This window comes from Sphaerodactylus townsendi, linkage group LG16 (genome assembly GCF_021028975.2).
Source record: "Sphaerodactylus townsendi isolate TG3544 linkage group LG16, MPM_Stown_v2.3, whole genome shotgun sequence".
Classification (NCBI taxonomy): Eukaryota; Metazoa; Chordata; class Lepidosauria; order Squamata; family Sphaerodactylidae; genus Sphaerodactylus; species Sphaerodactylus townsendi.
In genome coordinates, this window is record NC_059440.1 from 18,675,599 (window position 1) to 18,695,266 (window position 19,668).

At 47.9% G+C, this 19,668-nt stretch overlaps 1 protein-coding gene across 1 annotated transcript in view; it reads left to right on the forward strand.

The window, feature by feature from the left end:
• MROH2A (maestro heat like repeat family member 2A) overlaps positions 1–19,668 on the forward strand; it is a 39,113-nt gene that overhangs the window by 2,438 nt on the left and 17,007 nt on the right. The window contains exons 3-22 of the mRNA XM_048518613.1: positions 692–834; positions 1,078–1,203; positions 2,340–2,505; positions 3,475–3,690; positions 4,556–4,707; positions 5,127–5,270; positions 6,148–6,240; positions 6,408–6,471; positions 7,719–7,832; positions 9,741–9,814; positions 10,992–11,111; positions 13,033–13,143; positions 14,393–14,525; positions 15,323–15,363; positions 15,567–15,708; positions 15,838–15,890; positions 15,979–16,086; positions 16,924–17,043; positions 17,697–17,819; positions 18,892–19,047. Coding sequence (XP_048374570.1) covers positions 692–834; positions 1,078–1,203; positions 2,340–2,505; positions 3,475–3,690; positions 4,556–4,707; positions 5,127–5,270; positions 6,148–6,240; positions 6,408–6,471; positions 7,719–7,832; positions 9,741–9,814; positions 10,992–11,111; positions 13,033–13,143; positions 14,393–14,525; positions 15,323–15,363; positions 15,567–15,708; positions 15,838–15,890; positions 15,979–16,086; positions 16,924–17,043; positions 17,697–17,819; positions 18,892–19,047 — 2,399 coding nt within the window. The remainder of the gene's footprint in view (positions 1–691; positions 835–1,077; positions 1,204–2,339; positions 2,506–3,474; positions 3,691–4,555; positions 4,708–5,126; positions 5,271–6,147; positions 6,241–6,407; positions 6,472–7,718; positions 7,833–9,740; positions 9,815–10,991; positions 11,112–13,032; positions 13,144–14,392; positions 14,526–15,322; positions 15,364–15,566; positions 15,709–15,837; positions 15,891–15,978; positions 16,087–16,923; positions 17,044–17,696; positions 17,820–18,891; positions 19,048–19,668) is intronic.

Below are 19,668 nucleotides of genomic sequence, written 5' to 3' on the forward strand. Positions count from 1 at the left end.
TGGCAACCAACAGGGACGGGTGGTGTGAATTGGTAGCCTATATATAGCTTAAAACAGTCCTTCCCAGGACAAGAACCCTGAAGTCCCCTGTGCATATATTCAGCTCTGCAGCTTCAGGAGATGTTGCTCAGGCACTTTCAAGCCTTTTCCATGAGGACTAGAAACTTGTGCGAATTCTACCTTACAACTCAGAACTGCATGGCTTGATTGCTTCTCCATGGAACCAGTCTCACGATGATGACTTATTCTTACCACATAGAATCATAGAGTTGGAAGAGAGCCCAAGGGCCATCAAGTCCAACCCCCTGCCATGCAGGTACACACAATCAAAGCACTCCTGACAGATGGCCATCCATCCTCTCTTTAAAAAGCTCCAAAGAAGGAGACTCCACCACACTCCGAGGTGGTGCATTCCACTGTCAAACAGCCCTTACTGTCAGGAGGCTTTTCCTGATGTTTAAATGGAATCTCTTTTCCTTCCCCTTGAACCCATCACTCCTGGTCCTAGTCTCTGGAGCAGCAGAAAACAAGCTTGCTCCCTTGCCAACATGACATCCCTTCAAATATCTAAACATGGCTATCATGTCACATCTTCATCTTCTCTTCACCAAACTAAACATCCCCAGCTCCCTAAGTCTCTTCTCGTAGGGTATTGATTCTGAGTGGGTTCTTGCCTCTCTCTTCCACCCAGGCGTCCTCTGCTCCATTAACCACCCGCTGCAGCTACCAGAGGCCACAGACCAGAAAGAGGTAGTCCTTCATATCCTGCAGGCAGCTCGTGTCCAACCAGCCGCTGTGATGCCAGTCCTCACAGTGATGCTCCAGCAAGATGATGTAAGGAATGCAGCTTCTCTTCCTATGCCGCCTAAGTTAACCCTCACTCGATTCACCATCCCTCCTGCTTCCAGCTGCCAGCTTGAAGTTAGGACCTTCGGCAGGCAAAGCAGATGCTCTGCCACTCTGTGGACACTCTTGTAGAAGGTGGCAGACCTAGCACCTACACTGTCCATCTTTGTTCTACACCTGATGCTGTCTGAAAACTTGGGGCAAGAGTCAGGTATTTTCTCTTCCTTGCAGGTGTCGGTCTGGCAGAAGGTAGCCATGTACCACAGCCTCCGGGCCATGCTGGAGCATGGCCTGGAGGTGGGGCCCGTGCAGGATTTAATCCTGGTGGCCTCCAGGCAGCTGAGAGCAACTTCAGAGGTGAGGTTGTGAGGTTGCATCACGTCTGGTAGCCCTTAAAGGCATTTCATAGAATCATAGAGTTGGAAGAGAACCCCAAGGGCCATCAAGTCCAACCCTCTGCCATGCAGGAACACACAGTCAAAGCACTCCCGACATATGTTCATCCAGCCTCTGTTTAAAAACCTCCAAAGAAGGAGACTCCACCACTCTCCGAGGCAGTGAATTCCACTGTCGAGCAGCCCTGACAGTCAGAAAGTTCTTCCTAACGTTTAGGTGGAATCTTATTACCAGCGTGAGCTTTCGTGAGTCGGAGCTCACTAAGTCCACACTGGTGTTGCTAGTCTTTAAGGTGCCCCTGGACTTCTGTTTTATTCTGCTACTATAGGCTACCACTAGGGATGCCAGCCTCCAGGATGGACCTGGGGATCCCCCCGAATGGCAGCTTGCCTCCAAACTACAGAGAAGAGTCCCCTGGAGAAAATGGATGCTCTGGAGGGTGACCTCTATGTCATTGTACCCCATTGAGGTCCCTGTTCTTTCCAGGCTTCCTTGGCAAATCTCCACAAGTTTCCCAACCTGGATCTGGCAACTCTACCCCTGCATTCCCCACCAATGGCCAGCGGGACCTGGCAACCTTAGCTGCCAGGGCTACCTTCTGGAATAACCAGGTTTTTAGGCCTGCCCAACGGTGTTTCATGTTGGAAGCTCCCCTTCCTCCCACCAGCCATGTTGGGATGAGCTGTGATAGTTAATAATGGGTACAGTTGCCAACCTCCAGGGGGTGGCTAGAGACCTCCTGGGATTACAAATAATCCCCAGGAGACAGAAATCAGTTTGCCTGGAGAAAGTGGCCGCTTTGGGACCCTGCCCTCCTCCTGAAGATGCCTGGAAATCTCGCTGTCTTCCTTGCATGCCTTTTCCTGTAATCCCAAATATCTGAGAACTTCTTGCAGTTCCCCATAGGAAAGAGGAAAGTACTCTGCACATGCTTGGAAGGCACACTCAGCTGTGTCATCGTTTCACCTTATCCAGGACCAAGCGCAAGGCAGCTTCTGAGGCTGTCATGCCCTGTCAACATTCTGTCCCAGCTCTCTGCCCTTTTTCCTGGCATCCCCTGCCCCATTGCTTTTGGTGACCCTTGCCCTCTTCTCCAGCAAGGGGTCCCACGTGAGCTCCAGGTGGCCGCCAGCAGTACCTTGGCCACCTTTGCCCGCCATCACTTCAACCCCATCATGACGGAGCTCCAGAGGCAACTCAAGCCCTTCACGCAACCCGACGAGTTCCTCCTCCTCACCCTGGGCAAGATGGCAGCCAACAATGGTAAAATGGTGGGAAGCAGAGGGAGGGGGAGGGAACGGCAGGAGGCTGCCCTTTCCTAACCCCTCCCACACTCACCAGGGATGCCGTCCCTGGACATGTGGCATTCCTGCTTCTCCCTCTGGTCTACCCACTGGCATGCAAGGGGGAAATGCTGAATACAAATATTTATTTATTTATTTATTCATTCATTCATTTTATTCATTTTATTACATTTATATCCCACCCATTCCCCAACCGGAGTCGGGTTCAAGGCGGCTTACCCACAAATGAAAACATTACATAATGCAATAAAGAAGGATGTTGTGGATTTTCCAGGTGGTATTTATTTATTCGATTTGATAGACCACTCTATCCCCGAAGGACTCCATGTTCCAGGATGTTGCGGGTTTTCCAGGTTGTATGCTCGTGTTCCAGTAGTATTTTCTGCTGACATTTTTGACAGATGCCAGCCATAGATGCAGGCGGAAATACTACTGGAACATGGGCATACAACCCAGAAAACCCGCAACATCCTAGTGATTCTGGCCATGAAAGCCTTCGACCATACACAATACAGTAAAGCTTTACAATAACACTGATGGTTACTCAATTAAAAGAGATATTTATTAGCAGAGATGCGGAAGCAGCATCCAGTGGAAAGCCAGGGACCACCAGGAATTACTACTGGAGGACCACAGTGTCTTCCGCAGGCAATATGGGGAGATGCGGTTCCAAACATACAAGGGCCCCAGACTGCTCAAGGCCTTAAAGGTCAAACCCCAAACCTTGAACGTGATCTGGAATTCATCAAAAGGGTTGCCGAAACTTCTGAGAACCTTCTTTCTCCTGAAATAAGATGGGGGCCGTTCCCTTTCCTTTTGTGTGTGGCTTGCAGAGCATGCAAAGGCCAGGAGAAAGGCTCCTGTACCTGATGTGTGACTAGACTTTCTCTTCCTGCTTCAACTGCCTTCCCAACTCTCTTTATTTCAGTATATGGCTGTGTTCCCTTCCTGGGCATCACCCTCACTACCCTGCAAACCACCATGCGTCGGATGGAAGACGGCAGAAGGCGCAGGGCCCTCTGCATGGGTGAGTGTTGCTCCAAGCTCGACCCCTTGGATGGAGCGGGTCCCAAAGCCGCTATCTACCTGCTGAACAACTTTGCTGTCTGGAAGGGAAATGGCAAATGCTTCTTTCGTGTTGCCCGTGGGAGGTTTGAGTAACAAGTGTCGGTTGGAAATAAACAGCACCCCACCATCCCACACAGTGCCTGGAAGCCCTTGCTTCTACCTTCTGTAAATAAAAACAGCACACACACCCCAAGAAAATATTATATTGTTTCTTGATCTTATCAGTTAGTACAAGCATGACCTTGCAGATCAAATTCTATCTTCATTCACCATCTTTCAAGGACATTTTTTTTTTGTGAAATGCGTAGCCGCAGGTAACAACAAAGACCTTTCTCTGCCGGTGACAGTTTCTGGAAATCATTTTATAGGATGTACAAAATCCACAAAGCTACTGATCAACAATTCGGACTACCACACCAGCTGTAGCCAGTCCCTCAGACAGCCCCTACTAACTGAAGTTTGACCAAACCACAATTTATCATGTCTGATCCTCAGTACAAGCAGTCTGAGGGAGGGACTGGTTGTAACTGTTTTAGTAGCCAGCATTGTTGTGCTTGTTAACTGAGTCTCCCTGTTAAAGGATCGCCAGTGGAAAGCACTTAGAAAGGCTTTTCTCATTCTTTAGCTGGAAGATGTCTGACACTGAACCAGGGATCTTTTGTGTGCAAAATAGATGGCATCTCACATAGCACATTCTTGACTCTCTTAAAACACAACAAGCTCAGAAAGGTAGCCTTAACTACCAATAAGCATTGCTGAGAAGAAAAAGCTATACAGAGGAAAGTCAACTGTGGAATTGTCTCTCCTCCTGTTCGAAGGCACTGCAGAATTTGCCGGAGACAACAGCAGAGCTGTCCCAAATATCACCTCACAGAACCAGAATTTCCACCTGGTACTCACTAGATGTGCCCTCTGTCTCTTCTCTCTTCCTTGCCCTCAAGCCCTGGAGCAGATATGTGAGGCTATTCGGATCTACCTGCGGAGCTGGGAGAGGAGTTCCCATCCCCGCCTCAGGGTCCAACAGTTCTCTACCTACCTTCTCCCTCTCTATGCCTGCATCACCCACACCTGGCTACCAGGGAGCGATGTTCAGGTAAAATGCCAACCAGGTAGGACTGGTACTCTGTGTGGGGTGTGTATGGAGAGACCATACCACCTACCCAGCATTCCCTGATTAGAGACAGAGAGAGAGTGCAGTCATGGTGTAGTGGTTAAGAGCAGCAGACTCTAACCTGGAGAACCAGGTTTGATTCCCCGCTCTTCCATATGAAGTCTGCTGGGTGATCTTGGGCTAGTCACAGTTCTTTCAGAATATTCTCAGCCCCACCTACCTCAAAAGATATCTGTTGAGGGGAGAGGAAGGGAAGAAGTTTGTAAGCTGCTTTGAGACTCCTTTTGGCAGAGGAAAGTGGGGTATAAAAACAACTCTTCTTTTTCTTTTAAGGTGAGAAGGTTTGGCCAGGGCTGTCAAGCAATCTCTCCCCCCTCCCCCCTTTCTGTCTATACTGGCAGGTCAAGCTGGCCATCCTGAAGGTGCTGAGCCCCATGCTGAGGATCCTGCTGACCCAGAGGGAGCACCAGGTTCAAATCCACGATGACCTCTCTTTGCTGATGGCACAGTACGAAAGCAACCTGGAGGCCACACATATCACAAAGGTGAGCAGATGAGAGAATGGCTGTTACCCACTGTGCAAATACTTCTGATTGTGTAAAACTTTTGGGATAGTGCCTCCTATCCCAGTTCAACTACGATTATTGCTTATATTTTATTTATTTTGAAAAGAGTTATCTCCTTTCCCCCAACAAATATTCATTTCTAGATAACAGGGCTGGTTGTTGTGCCAGGGGGGGTTTTCAAGGCGAGAAACTTCCAAGATGGTTTGCCATTGCCTGCCTCTTCATTGAGACTCTGATATTCCTTGGAGGTCTTCCATCCAAATACTAACCAAATCCTACCCTACTCAGCTTCTGAAATCTGATAAGATCAAGTGGAAATTGGGGAGCCCTGCTTCCTGGTGTTCAACTGCGCCCCTGCCCCAAACTCCATGGGGAGTTCAGGACCAGGGCACGATTATAGGGGGTGCATGGCCCTGTGATGCACCCCAAGAAAGTAGTGCCTGGGACTCCAGTCTCTCACAGTCCCTAGCTATGCCACTGCTGCAAACTGTGGCTCTCCAGATGTTCGTGGACTACATTTCCCATCAGCCCCTGCCAGCATGGCCAAGAGGCAGGGCTAATGGGAATTGAAGCCCATGAACATCTAGAGAGCCACAGTTTGCAGACCCTTAGATCATCCAATAAATCCTCTTCAGTGATTCCATTTTTTCCACTTGTTTGATTAGTTGCGGGCTCATTCCTTCATGGTATCGCCAGTTTGTTCATCTTTTAGGTTCTCATGCTTTCGGTCTTCACAATCTCCTCGCCACCCCACCCCCCATAGCAAGATCTCTGCTCCACCAACCCACAATTTCCTCTCTAGCCATCCTAGACATTTTCCAAAGGGGAAAAAATAATTTCCTGATGCTTGCTGCAGATTCTGGGCCAGATTTTGGAGGCTTCTCTTGTGAACAACAATCCGATTCCCAGCATGCACGTGGAGCCCCTGGCTTGCATTCTGACCCACCAGGTGAGCCTGAACTTAAGAACATTAGAGATGGTCCATCTAGCAGAGCATCCTTTCTCAGATCGAAACCAACCAGTTGCCCCAGAAAGCCATCAAACAGGACATAAAGGCCAACGCCTCTAAGGTTGCCTGCCATCTCTGTCCCCCTGCATGACTGGGGTCCAACCCAGCACAAAAATGTGCATCCTGGGGCACTAATTTCTCTGCCAAAGCTTAATTCTTCACTCCAGTTAGGTGTGATTTGTACATTTGAGGGAAGGTTTGCAAAATCTTCAGAGGGTTCAGAAACTGCAGGGCAAAAACCTCTTTAGGAATGCCTTTCATGGTGTTCTGCTGACCCTGTATGGGGGGCATCATTGTTGTACCACAGGGCTTGATGTCAATCCCTTTTGACAGAGGAGTCACCTGAAGAGAACGCAGCAGTGTGTTAACTTCTGTGGGCCAGACTGTCCCTCTCAGCTCTTTGTGTAAGGAAGGACCCTTTTTTGTCACCCAGCGTAGTGTAGTGGTTAAGATCAGGTGGATTCTAATTTGGAGAACCGGGTTGGATTCCCCACTCCCCCATCTGAGTGGCAGAGGCTTATCTGGTGAACCAGATGTGTTTTCGCACTCCTACATTCCTGCTGGGTGACCTTGGGATAGTCACAGTTCTTTGGAACTCTCTCAGGTGTCTGTTGAGAGCTACCTCACCAGGTGTCTGTTGTGGGGAGAGGAAGGGAAAGGAGCTTGTAGGCCACCATGAGTCTCCTTAACAGAAGAGAAAGGTGGGATATAAATCCAAACTCCTCCTCCTCCTCCTCCTCCTCCTCCTCCTCCTCCTTCTTCTTCTTCTTCTTCTAGGTCTGTGCCAGAGGACAGAGTCAGTATCCTGGCCAGTATGGAAGAGAGAACCACACTGAAATCACTCATATCTTCTTGCGGCTAGGTATGATGAGAATGAAGCCAACTGGGCATAGACCCTCTTGCAGATTGACAAGGGGACAGGAAATGGTACATGGGGACTGATTAAGACATGTTGACACATAAGCTACGTCAAGTTTACATCAAGGTCCCACCCAGGATTGCCAACTCTGGGTTCAGAAATATCTGGAGGTTTGAGGGCGGAGCCTGGAAGAGTGGGCTTTAGGGACTGAGGTACATTATACCTCAGTAGGGTATAATGTACATGCAGTCCACCTTCCAAAGCATCCATTTTCTCCAGGAGTAGTGGAATATCAGTTATAAGTAATAAAAATAAACAAGCAATTTATGTAGTCTGGAGATCAGTTGTAAATCCAGGAGATCTCCAGAGCCCACTTAGGGGCTGGTAGCTTTAGCTCCAGAGCATTAGGAAAACCATGTATTTATTTGACATATAAATTTAGTAAATTAAAAATAAATAAATGTAAATGCTTCTTATATACTGGAGGCCCTAAACTGCAGTTTGTGCATAAATCCAGCTCTGATAGCATACATTTTCACTGATCTTTCTCTCCCCACAGCCCGTTCCCACCCCTCCGAGCTGATGGGATTCTTCCAAGTGAAACTGGACGAAAATGAAGAAGACTTGCGCGTAGTTTTGTTGGTATTGCTGTCCATAATCATTGGCGCCCAATGTAAGGACTGGGGTTAATAAGACTGGACTGCCTTATAGGGCTGTTGTTTAGAACTGCTGAGATAATGTGAGGCAAATTGCTTAAATAATTAAAACATGCTTTACAAGGACTACTTTTAAAAAATTTATAGATAAGAATTAACAGAAACAGGAAAAAAGAAAATGGAATCAAATACTAGTTACAATTAGATTTGAAAACAAAGAGAGTAAACAAAACATGCATATAATATTATATAAGCCTCAGAAAAGAATGACCATAATGGCCATTATTGACGTAAATTTTAATAATCCAAAATAAGTTTAAAAAATGATGAGTGTTTACTACTACAAATTTCTAGAATTCTTCTCACAGAATAAAAGTTGTATTGGCACATTATTATTATCTTGCATAGTGTGATGAATCATTTATCTATTTCCCTTTAACCCCTTTTCAATATAATATATAATTAAAATTATTAATGATGTATATTTAATTTCAGAGATTTACTTCACAATTCACCCTTATTCTTTTTTCCCCTTTTTCCTTTAGAAAAATATAAATAATATGTAATGTTGAAGGCTTTCACAGCCGAAATCAACTGGGTTTTCCAGGCTGTGTGGTTGTGGTCTGGTAGTATTTGCTCCTAATGTTTTGCCCGTATCTATGGCCAGCATCTTCAGAGATTCTGAAAGAGGATGCTCTTCAGAGATGCCCTAAAGATGTTAGCCATAAATGCAAAAACTACCAGACCACAGCCACACAGCCTGGAAAACCTACAACATCTAATAAATAATACATTTTCCATTTAGCTTGAAATTCTTTGACAATCACGTATATACTCATGTATACGTCGAATTTTTCAGCACATTTTTAATGCTGAAAAAGCTCCCCTCGACTTATATGCGGGTCATTAAAATTTTTTGTGTGTTTTTACTTTGCCAGCCAGCAGGGGGTGCAGTTTTTATGCTAGAATAGATGCACGAACATTTCAGGGTACCCTCAGAAGACTCTCTTGATAATACCAGCCAAGTTTGGTAAAGTTTGGTTCAGGGGGTCCAAAGTTATGGACCCCCAAAGGAGGTGCCCCCATTCCCCATTGTTTTCAATGGGAGCTATTGCAGTAATGAATGGCTGCTGCCCAGCACTGAGGGTCCATAACTTTGGGCCTTGAGACGAAGCTGCCTAAACCCGGCTGGTCTCAATCTCAAGGAGAATATAACTTTATGATAACAGCCTAGGTTTGGTGAAGTTTGGGTCAGGGGATCCAAAGTTATTGACCCCCAAAGGGGATGCCCCATCCCCCCATTTGTTTACAATGGGAAGCTGAATGAAGTAGATTTTCCATTTCCTGATAATATCCACTCTTAAAAAATCTAAGTTGGATTACATTTGGACATACAGATGATGATGAAGGAATCCAGCTTTTGAAGGATTTTAACTCTTGTGTTTTAGCTTGAGAAGTTTTGCTGGTTGAGCTAAAAGGTTTTTTGTACTTTTAAAGTTATTGTTGATACCATATTGTTCTTGTTGACCCTCTTTTCCACTTACAGAGCCAGTTTACTGTTTTTCTTTGAAATAAATATTCAAAAACATTTAACCTACTGATGTCTCAGTTGATGCTGCATTTCCCACCCTCGACTTATACGCGAGTCAATAAGTTTTCCCAGTTTTTTGTGGTAAAATTAGGTGCCTCGACTTATATGCGGGTCGACTTATACACGAGTATATACGGTAAAATATTTTTTCTTGTTTGTTTGTTTGTTTGTTTTACTGGATTGCAGTTGTACCAGGGAAGTCCTCATTTCTCTCTAGAATTTGATCCTGGCCCAGACCGGCTTTTTGCATAAAAAGAGCAGGCACATTCCAAGTGGTGGGTGATCCTGCGGCAGCCCAGATGTTCTCCAGCAAGCTGTGCCTTGTGTCTTTCAGTGCCTGAGCTCTGGACCAGAAGGCAGATGTGCGTCAAGGCCACCAAGGTGGTTCTGAGTGACAACGCTATCAGGGTGAGAGCCAAGGAAGGCCAAGGGCAAGTCTGGGGGAAGCAGGCCCAGGTTATGGGTACCAGCAACAGTGGCCTGCTTTAGCATCCAGTTCTAAAGGGTAGAGGCCCTCGCAACATGGAAGTCAGAGGAAAGGTTTCACATTCATTTGCAGCAGCTGACTTCTAGGTTCCGTCCTTGGTCCAGTTCTGATCCTCGGGTTGGTTTGAGCAAAGAGCAAAGACTGAAAACCCACAAGCTCAGAGCCGGCAGGGTGAAGTGGTTAAGAGCAGGTGGATTCTAATCTGGAGAACTGGGTTTGATCCCCCACTCCTCCACCTGAGTGGCAGAGGCTTATCTGGTGAACCGGATGTGTTTCCGCACTCCTGTATTCCTGCTGGGTTACCTTGGGCTCCCCACAGTTCTTCGGAACTCTCTCAGTTCCACCTACCTCCCCAGGTGTGGGGAGAGGAAGGGGAATGAGTTTGTAAGCCACCTTGAGTCTCCTTACAGGAGAGAAAGGCGGGATATAAATCAAAATTCCTGATCTGGCCAGGCAGAAGGGGCTGGATTCAGCCCCTGGTCCTCATGTATAACACCTGTGGCCCAGACCATCTGGGCTGTCCCAAATGAATAGTCCCAAGGAACATGGACAGACAAACCAGAGTGGTCAGTTTAGGGACAATTGGAAGGGTATCTCTTTTCCAAGGCTGGATTGAATGCTTTAAGATGCATCTGGAGCTTTTCCACTCAGCAGCAGAGAGAATGGCTGACCCATAATCACCCGGTGAATTTCATGGCAGAACGGGGGCTTGAACTCTGGCCCCCCAGATCCCAAGTCCAGCACCATCCACCCCCCCACCCCCACCCCCACTGGCTTTGCTTTTGGACTTCTCTTCCTCTTAGGTATATAAGCCCTGTGGCACAGAGTGGTAAGCTGCAGTACTGCAATCCAAGTTCTGCCCACAATCTGAGTTCGATCCTAATGGAAGTCAGTTTTGGGTAGCCAGTTCAAGGTTGGCTCAGCCTTCTATCCTTCTGGGGTTGGTAAAATGAGTGCCCAGCTTGCTGAGGATAAAGTGCAGACAACTGGGGACGTAATGGCAAACCCTCTTGTAAACAAAGTCTGTCTCATAAACATGGTGTGACATCACCCCGTGGGTCAATAATGACCCGGTGCTTTTTTACCTTTTCCTCTTAGGTCCGTTTCGCAATGCTCCAGGTCATTGGCAAGCTCCTGCAGGCTGGCTACCTAGAGAAAGTGGAGGGCTGGCCCCTGAACTACATCTCCCTGCAGCTGGCTATCTCTGCTCGCCAACTGGTAAGGGCAGGCGGAGTCATTACGTTAGTCATATATGCAAAGAGATGCTTAATTAGCAGAGATGCAGGAGCAGTCTCGTGTGTGGAAAAAGAAGATAACCAGAGATACATTGAGCTGAGGAGCAGCAGTGGTGTAGGAGGCTAAGAGCTCGTGTATCTAATCTGGAGGAACCGGGTTTGATTCCCAGCTCTGCCGCCTGAGCTGTGGAGGCTTCTCTGGGGAATTCAGATTAGCCTGTGCACTCCCACACATGCCAGCTGGGTGACCTTGGGCTAGTCACAGCTTCTCGGAGCTCTCTCAGCCCCACCTACCTCACAGGGTGTTTGTTGTGAGGGGGGAAGGTCAAGGAGTTTGTAAGCCCCTTTGAGTCTCCTACAGGAGAGAAAGGGGGGAATATAAATCCAAACTCCTTCTCCTCCTCCTCCTCTTCTTCTTCTATATAAAAATAGTTTACTAGCTCAAAGGAAGGGTTACATGGAATAAAACAAGAAAGTAATGCTATACTGTTCTGCTGCGTATTTACAGTATTGGTTTCTAGGATTACATCTTGTTGTCTATCTCTCTCACATGGTGTCTCGCACACATAAAGAATAACAGGTAACTTTATAACTTCTGATCTTTGTTCTTACTAGCACTGGTGGTCAGGCTGACCAACAGCTAATCAATAGACTAGGTCATAAAACAGTGACCTCAGCATCTTGTTTACATACAGACAGTTAACCCTTTAGTAACCGAATTGTGACAGACAATTGCAAAATACCAACACCTTTGGGATTTGGGGGCAGGGTGGAGTAGCAGTGGCACTCTTCAAATGCACAATCCCATCCAAATGCTTCCAGCATTCTAGTTTGATGTCTACCCCATCTTGTTTCTTCTCCCTTATATCTCTGCTTTAAAGGGTGATATGACCAAACCAAAACAAGGCAGGCCCAGGGCTTGGGTACCAGCAACAGTGGCCTGCTTCCGCATCCAGCTCTAAAGGGTAGAGGCCCTCGCAACATGGAAATCAGAGGAAAGGTTTCACATTCATTTGCAGCAGCTGACCTCTAGGTTCCTTGGTCCAGCTTTTCCCTGAGCAGCTTACAGTCTAGATTTCAGAGTAGACAAGTTAGAGCTGGGGTGTGTGTGTGTGATGGGAGACAATGAGGTGATAAAGGATGTGAGGAGATGCAGTGGGGTGACGTGTGATTTCCGGGCTGTATGGCCATGTTCTAGCAGCATTATCTCCTGACGTTTCGCCTGCATCTGTGGCTGGCATCTTCAGAGGATCTGATAGTGGGAAAGGAAAGCAAGTGGAGTATATATACCTGTGAGTAAAGGTCAATAGCTGAGGGCATCTGAATAGGAGTGGCCTGGCAAGTGAGTAACAATGAAGTATAGCATGTGAGTAACAATGGAGATAGCAAGGTCAATAGGTCAGGCATCTGAATAGAATGCTGCTAGAATACGGCCATACAGCCCGGAAACCACACAGCACCCCAGTGATTCCGGCCGTGAAAGCCTTCGACAATACATTGAGGAGACGCAGCTTGCATGCAGCCTCTATCCTGACCTGGATGACCTCAGCTCACCCATTCTTGTCCCCTCTTGGCTGCTAAGCAGGGTCAGTCATGTTTAGTACTTGGATGGGAAACCGCCAAGGAAGTCCAGGGTTGCAATGCAGAGGCAGGCAATGGGAGACCATATCTTGCCTTGCAAACCCGGCTGGGTTCCCACAAGTCAGCTGTGACTTGAAGGCAAAAGAAAAGACAAACTCTCTGTGCAGCTAATGTTGGGTTCATCGTCATTCGGGCTCCCAGGAAAACGGAGAATCCTTTTCAAAGGCTTTCGAACTGGAGCTTTCTGCAACAGGGTCACCGCTAACCAGCTGCCAGGCCTGGTGCTGCAACGTAGGCACCTCTTCTCTGCTTTTCTCTTTCAGGGCTGCTCCACCCTGAGCCTCCCATTGGGTGGGCTGGAGGAGAAGGCGATCCAGAGAGCCAGCACGGATGCTCTGCAGGTGGCGGTGGCTTCGGGGAGAGGCACCAGCCAGGTCAGGAGCCCCTTTTGTGTCCTGAGAAGTTATGTCAGTGCCCTCTCCTGGATGGCTACCCAATCTCCCCAGATCTCAGAAGCCTTGCGGGGTTGGTCCTGGTTAGTATTTGGGTGGGAGGGGCTTGCAGAATCAAACTGAGAAGATGTGTGAGGCGCAAAAACGGAGCAAGAGTGGGGAGCAGTTTTGAGCAGAGTGGAAGGTGTGCTAGGAGAGATCTGCTACTGTGGTAGAGCCATACAGGGCCCAGAAAAGGGCAGAAGACCCAGCAGTATGGAACAATGCTCTGTCCTGAGTATGGAAAAGGAAGAAAGAGCTGAGTTACTTTGGGGCAGTCTCAGCGTGCTTCCTTTTTGAAGAGTTTGAGAAGAAGAGTTTGGATTTATATTCCCCCTTTCTCTCCTGTAAGGAGACTCAAAGGGGTTTACAATCTTTTTTCCCTTCCCCCCCTCACAACAAACACCCTGTGAGGTGAGCAGAGCTAAGAGAGCTCTGAAGAACTGTGACTAGCCCAAGGTCACCCAGCTGGCATGTGTTGGGAGTGCACAGGCTAATCTAGTTCCCCAGATAAGCCTCCACAGCTCAAGTGGCAGAGTGGGGAATCAAACTCGGTTCCACAGATTAGAGCGCACCTGCTCTTAACCACTACACCACCCTGGCTCTCAGAGCAGAATTGTAACACATCAGGGCAGAATTGTAACCGGGTTGTTCCTCCCCGGAATCTTGGTTTGTTTATTTAGGCCAGGAACAAAGCTTGAGATTTGGAATGAGATAACAATAAATATTTCCTACTGGGTTTCCAGCAATGATAACAATCGGGAACAGTCTAAAATGAAATCCGCAGTAAACCGAAGACCTATCGAAGTTTAGCCTGGGGAATAGCATCAAAATCATTGCAATAAAAGCAGTTTTGCTAAAAAGTGCAGTGGAAAAATCAGTGAAAACAGCACTTTTGGAGAAAAAAAGAGCAGTAATATCAAAATAGCAGTTAAGAGCATAAGGTCACAGTCATGGAGTGAGGAGAGGAAGAGGATGATCCAGTTGTTCAGCGTCTCTTGCTTTCACCTGGAGATGGCACATTTCTTCATAGAAATGAAGTTCTGGACCAGGTAGATGCCTCAGCAGCGATGACTGAGCAGAGATGACTGAGCAGGTTTGGGGGCCAGGTACACATTAGGCTTGGACCAGGGTGCGGCACACAGGAAGGAAGCTGATTCCAAGCCTTTAACTCCCTGTCTCTTCTCTGCAGGAATTATGGGGCAAGTTGCTTTCCTACCTGATGCAGCCACATTTGACAGGTTGTGCCACATCTCTGTGCCACACCTTGAGGCTGCTGGCTGAGCAGCGGATGCGGAGAGCTGTTGAAGATGGCTTGGAGGCAGGTGGGTACGAGCGTGCCGGGTGCTTCTCCGTCAGGTTCACTTGGCAAGTGGGCAGTGGTCTTCAGGGTGCCATTGAAGAAATGTGCCATCAGCTCCGAGGGGATGCTTTGTAGCTTCACAGGAGATTCTGGGATCCTCCTCTTAAATCACACAATCTTCAACCACCTTGGGCCAGCTCAGCTTTTTTTGCAGCTGTTGAGCTGTTCATCCTTCATAGATATAAAGCGCTAACGGTGTGCTGGGTGCAGTAAACAGTGGGAAATCATCTGCTTCTTGCCCGGAAGGGTCACTGAGTGTCGGCATGATGAAAAAAGGGAAGAGTTTGGATTTATACCCTCCCCCGCCCCCGCCCCCGCCAATTCTCTCCTGTAAGGAGACTCAAAGGGGCTGACAATCTCCTTTCCCTTCCCACCCACCACAACAAACACCCTGTGATGTGGGTGGGGCTGAGAGAACTCCGAAGAACTGTGACTAGCCCAACGTCACCCAGCTGGCATGTGTTGGAGTGCTCAGGCTAATCTAGTTCCCCAGATAAGCCTCCACAGCTCGAGTAGCAGAGCGGGGAATCAAACCCAGTTCTCCAGATTAGAGTGAACTTGCTTTCAACCACTACACCACTGCTGCTCCTGCGTCCCTGAATGAGTGTGGCCTAAGTAATGTTGGGACATAGAATCATACAATCATGGAAGAGACTCTAAGGGCCGTCAAGTCCAACCCCCTGCCATGCAGGAACAAATTTGGTGTGCAAACTCACTTGTGGTTTAAATGTCTCTCTTTTTCTCCCCGCTTCATCCCAGTGGATTCGCCAACTCCCCAGGAACTGCTGGCCCGGCTCCTGGTAAGTGAGAGGAGGGTGCGTTTGGGATGGAGCTCATCTGTCTGGGGGCTACAGAAGCCATATCCCCTGCTGGGCTCTTGCAAGTCCAAATACAGACCCCCTCGTCTTCCAACCAACGCTCCATCATGACAACTAGTCCTGTTACACTCTCTGACTTGTGAAACTTGCCTCGGTCACGTAACATCATGACTTCCCACTTGCAGAGCCTGGTGGTTTCTCCCTTTGAAGGATCTGGTCGTGGCACGGCGGTGCTGCTGCTGTTGCAGGCTTTGCGCCTGGAGATCTACAAGAACGTAGCCAAGCAGTGGTGGGTGGAGGTCCCGGCTCTCGTTCACCTTCTGGAAGGTGAGGCAGAACGAGCTTTAGAAGAGTTTGGATTTGTACCCCCCATCTCTCCTGTAAGGAGACTCAAGGTGGCTTACAAGCTCCTTTCCCTTCCTCTCCCCACTGGACCTCCTGTACTCTTCTCTGAAGGACACAGCAAGTATACCCTGGAGCAGGCTACATGGAAGCACAGGCTACTGGAGGTAATGCCGGATGTATGACCTGTCCCGTATGGCCCCTGGGAAACTGACCATTTATGGTAAAAGCCCTTTTTTTCTGGTGCCTCCATAGTTCCTGAAGAAATCCTTGTGGAGAAACCAGGATGGTGGCTGGAACCTAGATCTGGGACACGAACTGGCCAAGCAAATGGGCAATTACCCCAGCTCCTCGGCAGAGAAGGTCAGTGGGGAAGAGTAGCTGGCAGTTTCCTTTGATGTACAGACCAGTTCTCTTTCTAGCTACTGAGAGTTTATGCCCAGTTGCTTCTTGGTGGGAATGGCCACTCCCCAGTCATTATGATATATGAAAGGATGTAGGATTCGATGGAACTTTGGACTGACCTGGCAAACCTGTTATTTTTATGGAGAAATTCTATTCCTTTTCCAGCTACTAGAATGCTATTAAAAGCTTATTGTTTTGAAACTGTGATTCCAGAATAAGCTTGTTTCAGCGCATAACTTTGTGGCAGTGATAACGATTTAAACCAGATTTAATACCCAGGTATATTGGTATTGCTATAGGCAGAGGGGAATCCAAATTATTTTAAATCAATGGGGTAAAAATCAACTGGGTAAAATAAAATGAGAGCATGCAGGCAGATATCACCAGCCTAAGTAATTCAAATTACAAAGGGTTTTTTTGTGGGGGCGGGGGGGCATACATAGTAGTCATAGCGGTATAGAGAGCCAGCGTTGTGTAGTGGTGAAGAGCAGGTGCACTCTAATCTGGAGAACTGGGTTTGATTCCCTGCTTTGCCACTTGAGCTGCGGAGGCTTATCTGGGGAACTAGATTAGCTTGTGCACTCCAACACATGCCAGTTGAACTGGGTGAGCTTGGGCTAGTCACAGCTCTTTGGAGCTCTCTCAGCTCTACCCACCTCTCAGGGTGTTTGTTGTGAGGGGGGAAGGGAAAGAAGTGACTTTGTCAGCTTGGTTCTGCTGGGCTGCATCAAGCTGGAGGGGCATCCGAGTCTTGCAGAGTTGAGCTTATGGCTGGTTGGATGCTCTTTCTTCCAGGAATTCCTCTACAAGGCCCTGGGCACAGCTTTGTCCACTGTGGGAGACATGGACGGAGTGATGCTGCATCTCCAGGAGTTGCTGTTGAGTGCGGATTATGCAGACGAAGACCAGCGAGAAGTGAGAGCTGCAGCTGGGCTCCCCCATTTGGGCTGTGTTGGTGGCAGAACCCTTTCCGCCCCAGAGTTTTGCTGGGCCTGGCGAGTTTTAAAAGGGGGAGCACGATCCAGGCAGTCAAAATCTCAGCTGAGGATTGTGACAATGGCATACCTCTGAATGTCAATTGGGGGAGCATCAGCAGGGCAAGGGTTTAGCCTCAGTTCATTGCTTTGGACCTTCCAGAATACCTGGTTTGACCCATGTGTGAAACAGGATGCTGGATTAGGTGGATCGTCTGCTTGATCCAGCAGAGCTCTGCTTAAATTGACAGAATATGGGTTGGGATGTGAAGGGGAGTGTGTCAATCTAAATCCCAGCCAGCGTGGTGTTGTGGTTACGAGCAGGTGGATTATAATCTGGAGATCCGGATTTTGTTTTCCCAATTCTGAGTGGCGGAGGCTTATCTGGTGAACCAGATAAGTGTTTCCACACTCCTACATTCCTGCTGGGTGACCGTGACCTAGTGACAGTTCTTGGGAACTCTCTCAGCCCCATCTACCTCACAAGGTGTCTGTTGTGAGGAGAGGAAAGGAAAGGAGCTTGTAGGACGCTTTGAGTCTCCTTACAGGAAAGAAAGGTGGGGTATAAATCCAAACTCTTCTCTCTTTCTGCAGAGTCTTTGCTGGTGCCTTGCTTATTGTGGCGAGGGACAGTTCCCAGCCATCCTGAAGGCCCTGAGCCACTTTGAGGAGGAAATCTCCAAGGGGGAAGATTCAGCTCTCCTTCACTTCAGCCAGGTTCAGACCCTCATCCCACCCCGGCTGCAGCCCTTTCTTTTCCTGACCCCATTCCCCAGCAGCTGGGATGGTCTGCTGGGGGGGAAAAAGACGCAACCCACTTTGTAATCTTGATAGGTGGGAGCTGATTGGTGCTAAAGTCATGTTCAAAGGAGCCCTCTGGGTTTTCGCCCTGTTTACATGCCTCTGGATTTTTAGCGGCTGTGAATTTGTCGTGATTTTAGGTTTTGAAGAATTGATCTTTGAATTTGTTTTGTGAGCTGCCTCGAGCAGGTCTTTAGAATAGAATAGAATCTTTATTGGCCAAGTGTGATTGGACACACAAGGAATTTGTCTCCGGTGCATATGCTCTCAGTGTACATAAAAGAAAATACATTTGTCAAGAATCATAAGGTACAGCACTTAATGATTGTCATATAGGTCTAGTAAGCAATCAGGAAACAATCAATAGTAATAAAAACATAAAATGTAAAATCATAAAATAAAATGAAATGTCAGCACAGGCTATAGTCATACAGTCATAATTGGGAGGAGATGGGTAATAGGAATGATGAAAAAAGTAGTGCAGTAATTATATAATAAATATATAATAAAGGTCTTTGAAGTGGCGCAGTGAATAAAATAAATGCCGTGACCCTCTGCTGTGGAAATATTGCCTGTTGCTGGCAACTCGTCTCTGGGGTTGCATTTGGCCGAGGTTCAACCCCAAGGGAAAGGCAGATGCAGAACAAAATAACTCCCAGTGACTCAAGTAAGTGAGCCAATCCAGGATTGGCAATCCCATTAGGGAGAGTCTTTTGTCCCACCAAGTCATGTGGCTTTGGGGGCAGTCGAATCCTTGACTGTACTGAATCAAACTCTTGCTTCATCAAAATCAGTGTGTCTGTTGAGATTGGTAGTGGCTGTCCAGGGTCTCAGATGAAGATCTTTCGTGTCACCTACTATTTGAGCTTTTTAACTGGAGATGCTGGGAATTGAACCGGTGACCTTCTGAGCCATGACCCCTTTGTTTTGGGAGGTCCTAAAGAGCATTGCCCCTTTGTGATAGCTACTTTTCCTTGGCCAACCACAGGACTTGCAACAGCCAGGGAGGGGCAGAGTGAAGAGCGCCCTCCTCCTCCTGTACAGCAGTGCCACGATCCGTGCTCCTCCGGACCAATTGCTACTTCATCTGACAGCTGATGTCCTGCCCAAGATTCTGCACCATTTCACCACAGCCAGCTGGGAGGTGAGTTTGTCTGGCAGTCATATGACTCCACCATTGTATTCAGACTTCCCTGTCATGAGGGGCTAACGGTGCCTGATTCAGATAGGATGCTTGTAGGCAGAAAGAACTTGCCCATGGGATAAAGCATACCTCTCGGGTCTCTTTCAAGTTGGGCTCCAGGGTGGTGTAGTGGTTAAGAGCATTTGGAGTACTGGGTTCAATTCCCCACTCCCCCACATGACGCCTGCTGGGTGACCTTGGGCCAGTCACAGTTCTCTCAGAACTCTTTCAGCCAACACATAGGCAAGCACTGGCGGACCACCTCTGAATGTCTTGTGCCTTGAAAACTGTAAGGGTCACCTTCAGTCAGGAGGAGGAGGAGGACTTTGGATTTATATCCCCCCTTTCTCTCCTGTAAGGAGACTCAGGGGCTTACAATCTCCTTTCCCATTCCCCCATAACAAACACCTTGTGAGGTGGGTGGGACTGAGAGAGCTCTGTAGAGCTCTAACCAGCCTAAGGTCACCCAGCTGGCTTGTGTTGGAGTACACAAGCTAATGTGGTTCCCCAGATAAGCCTTCACAGCTCAAGTGACAGAGCAGGGAATTAAACCCGGTTCTCCAGATTAGAGTGCACCTGCTC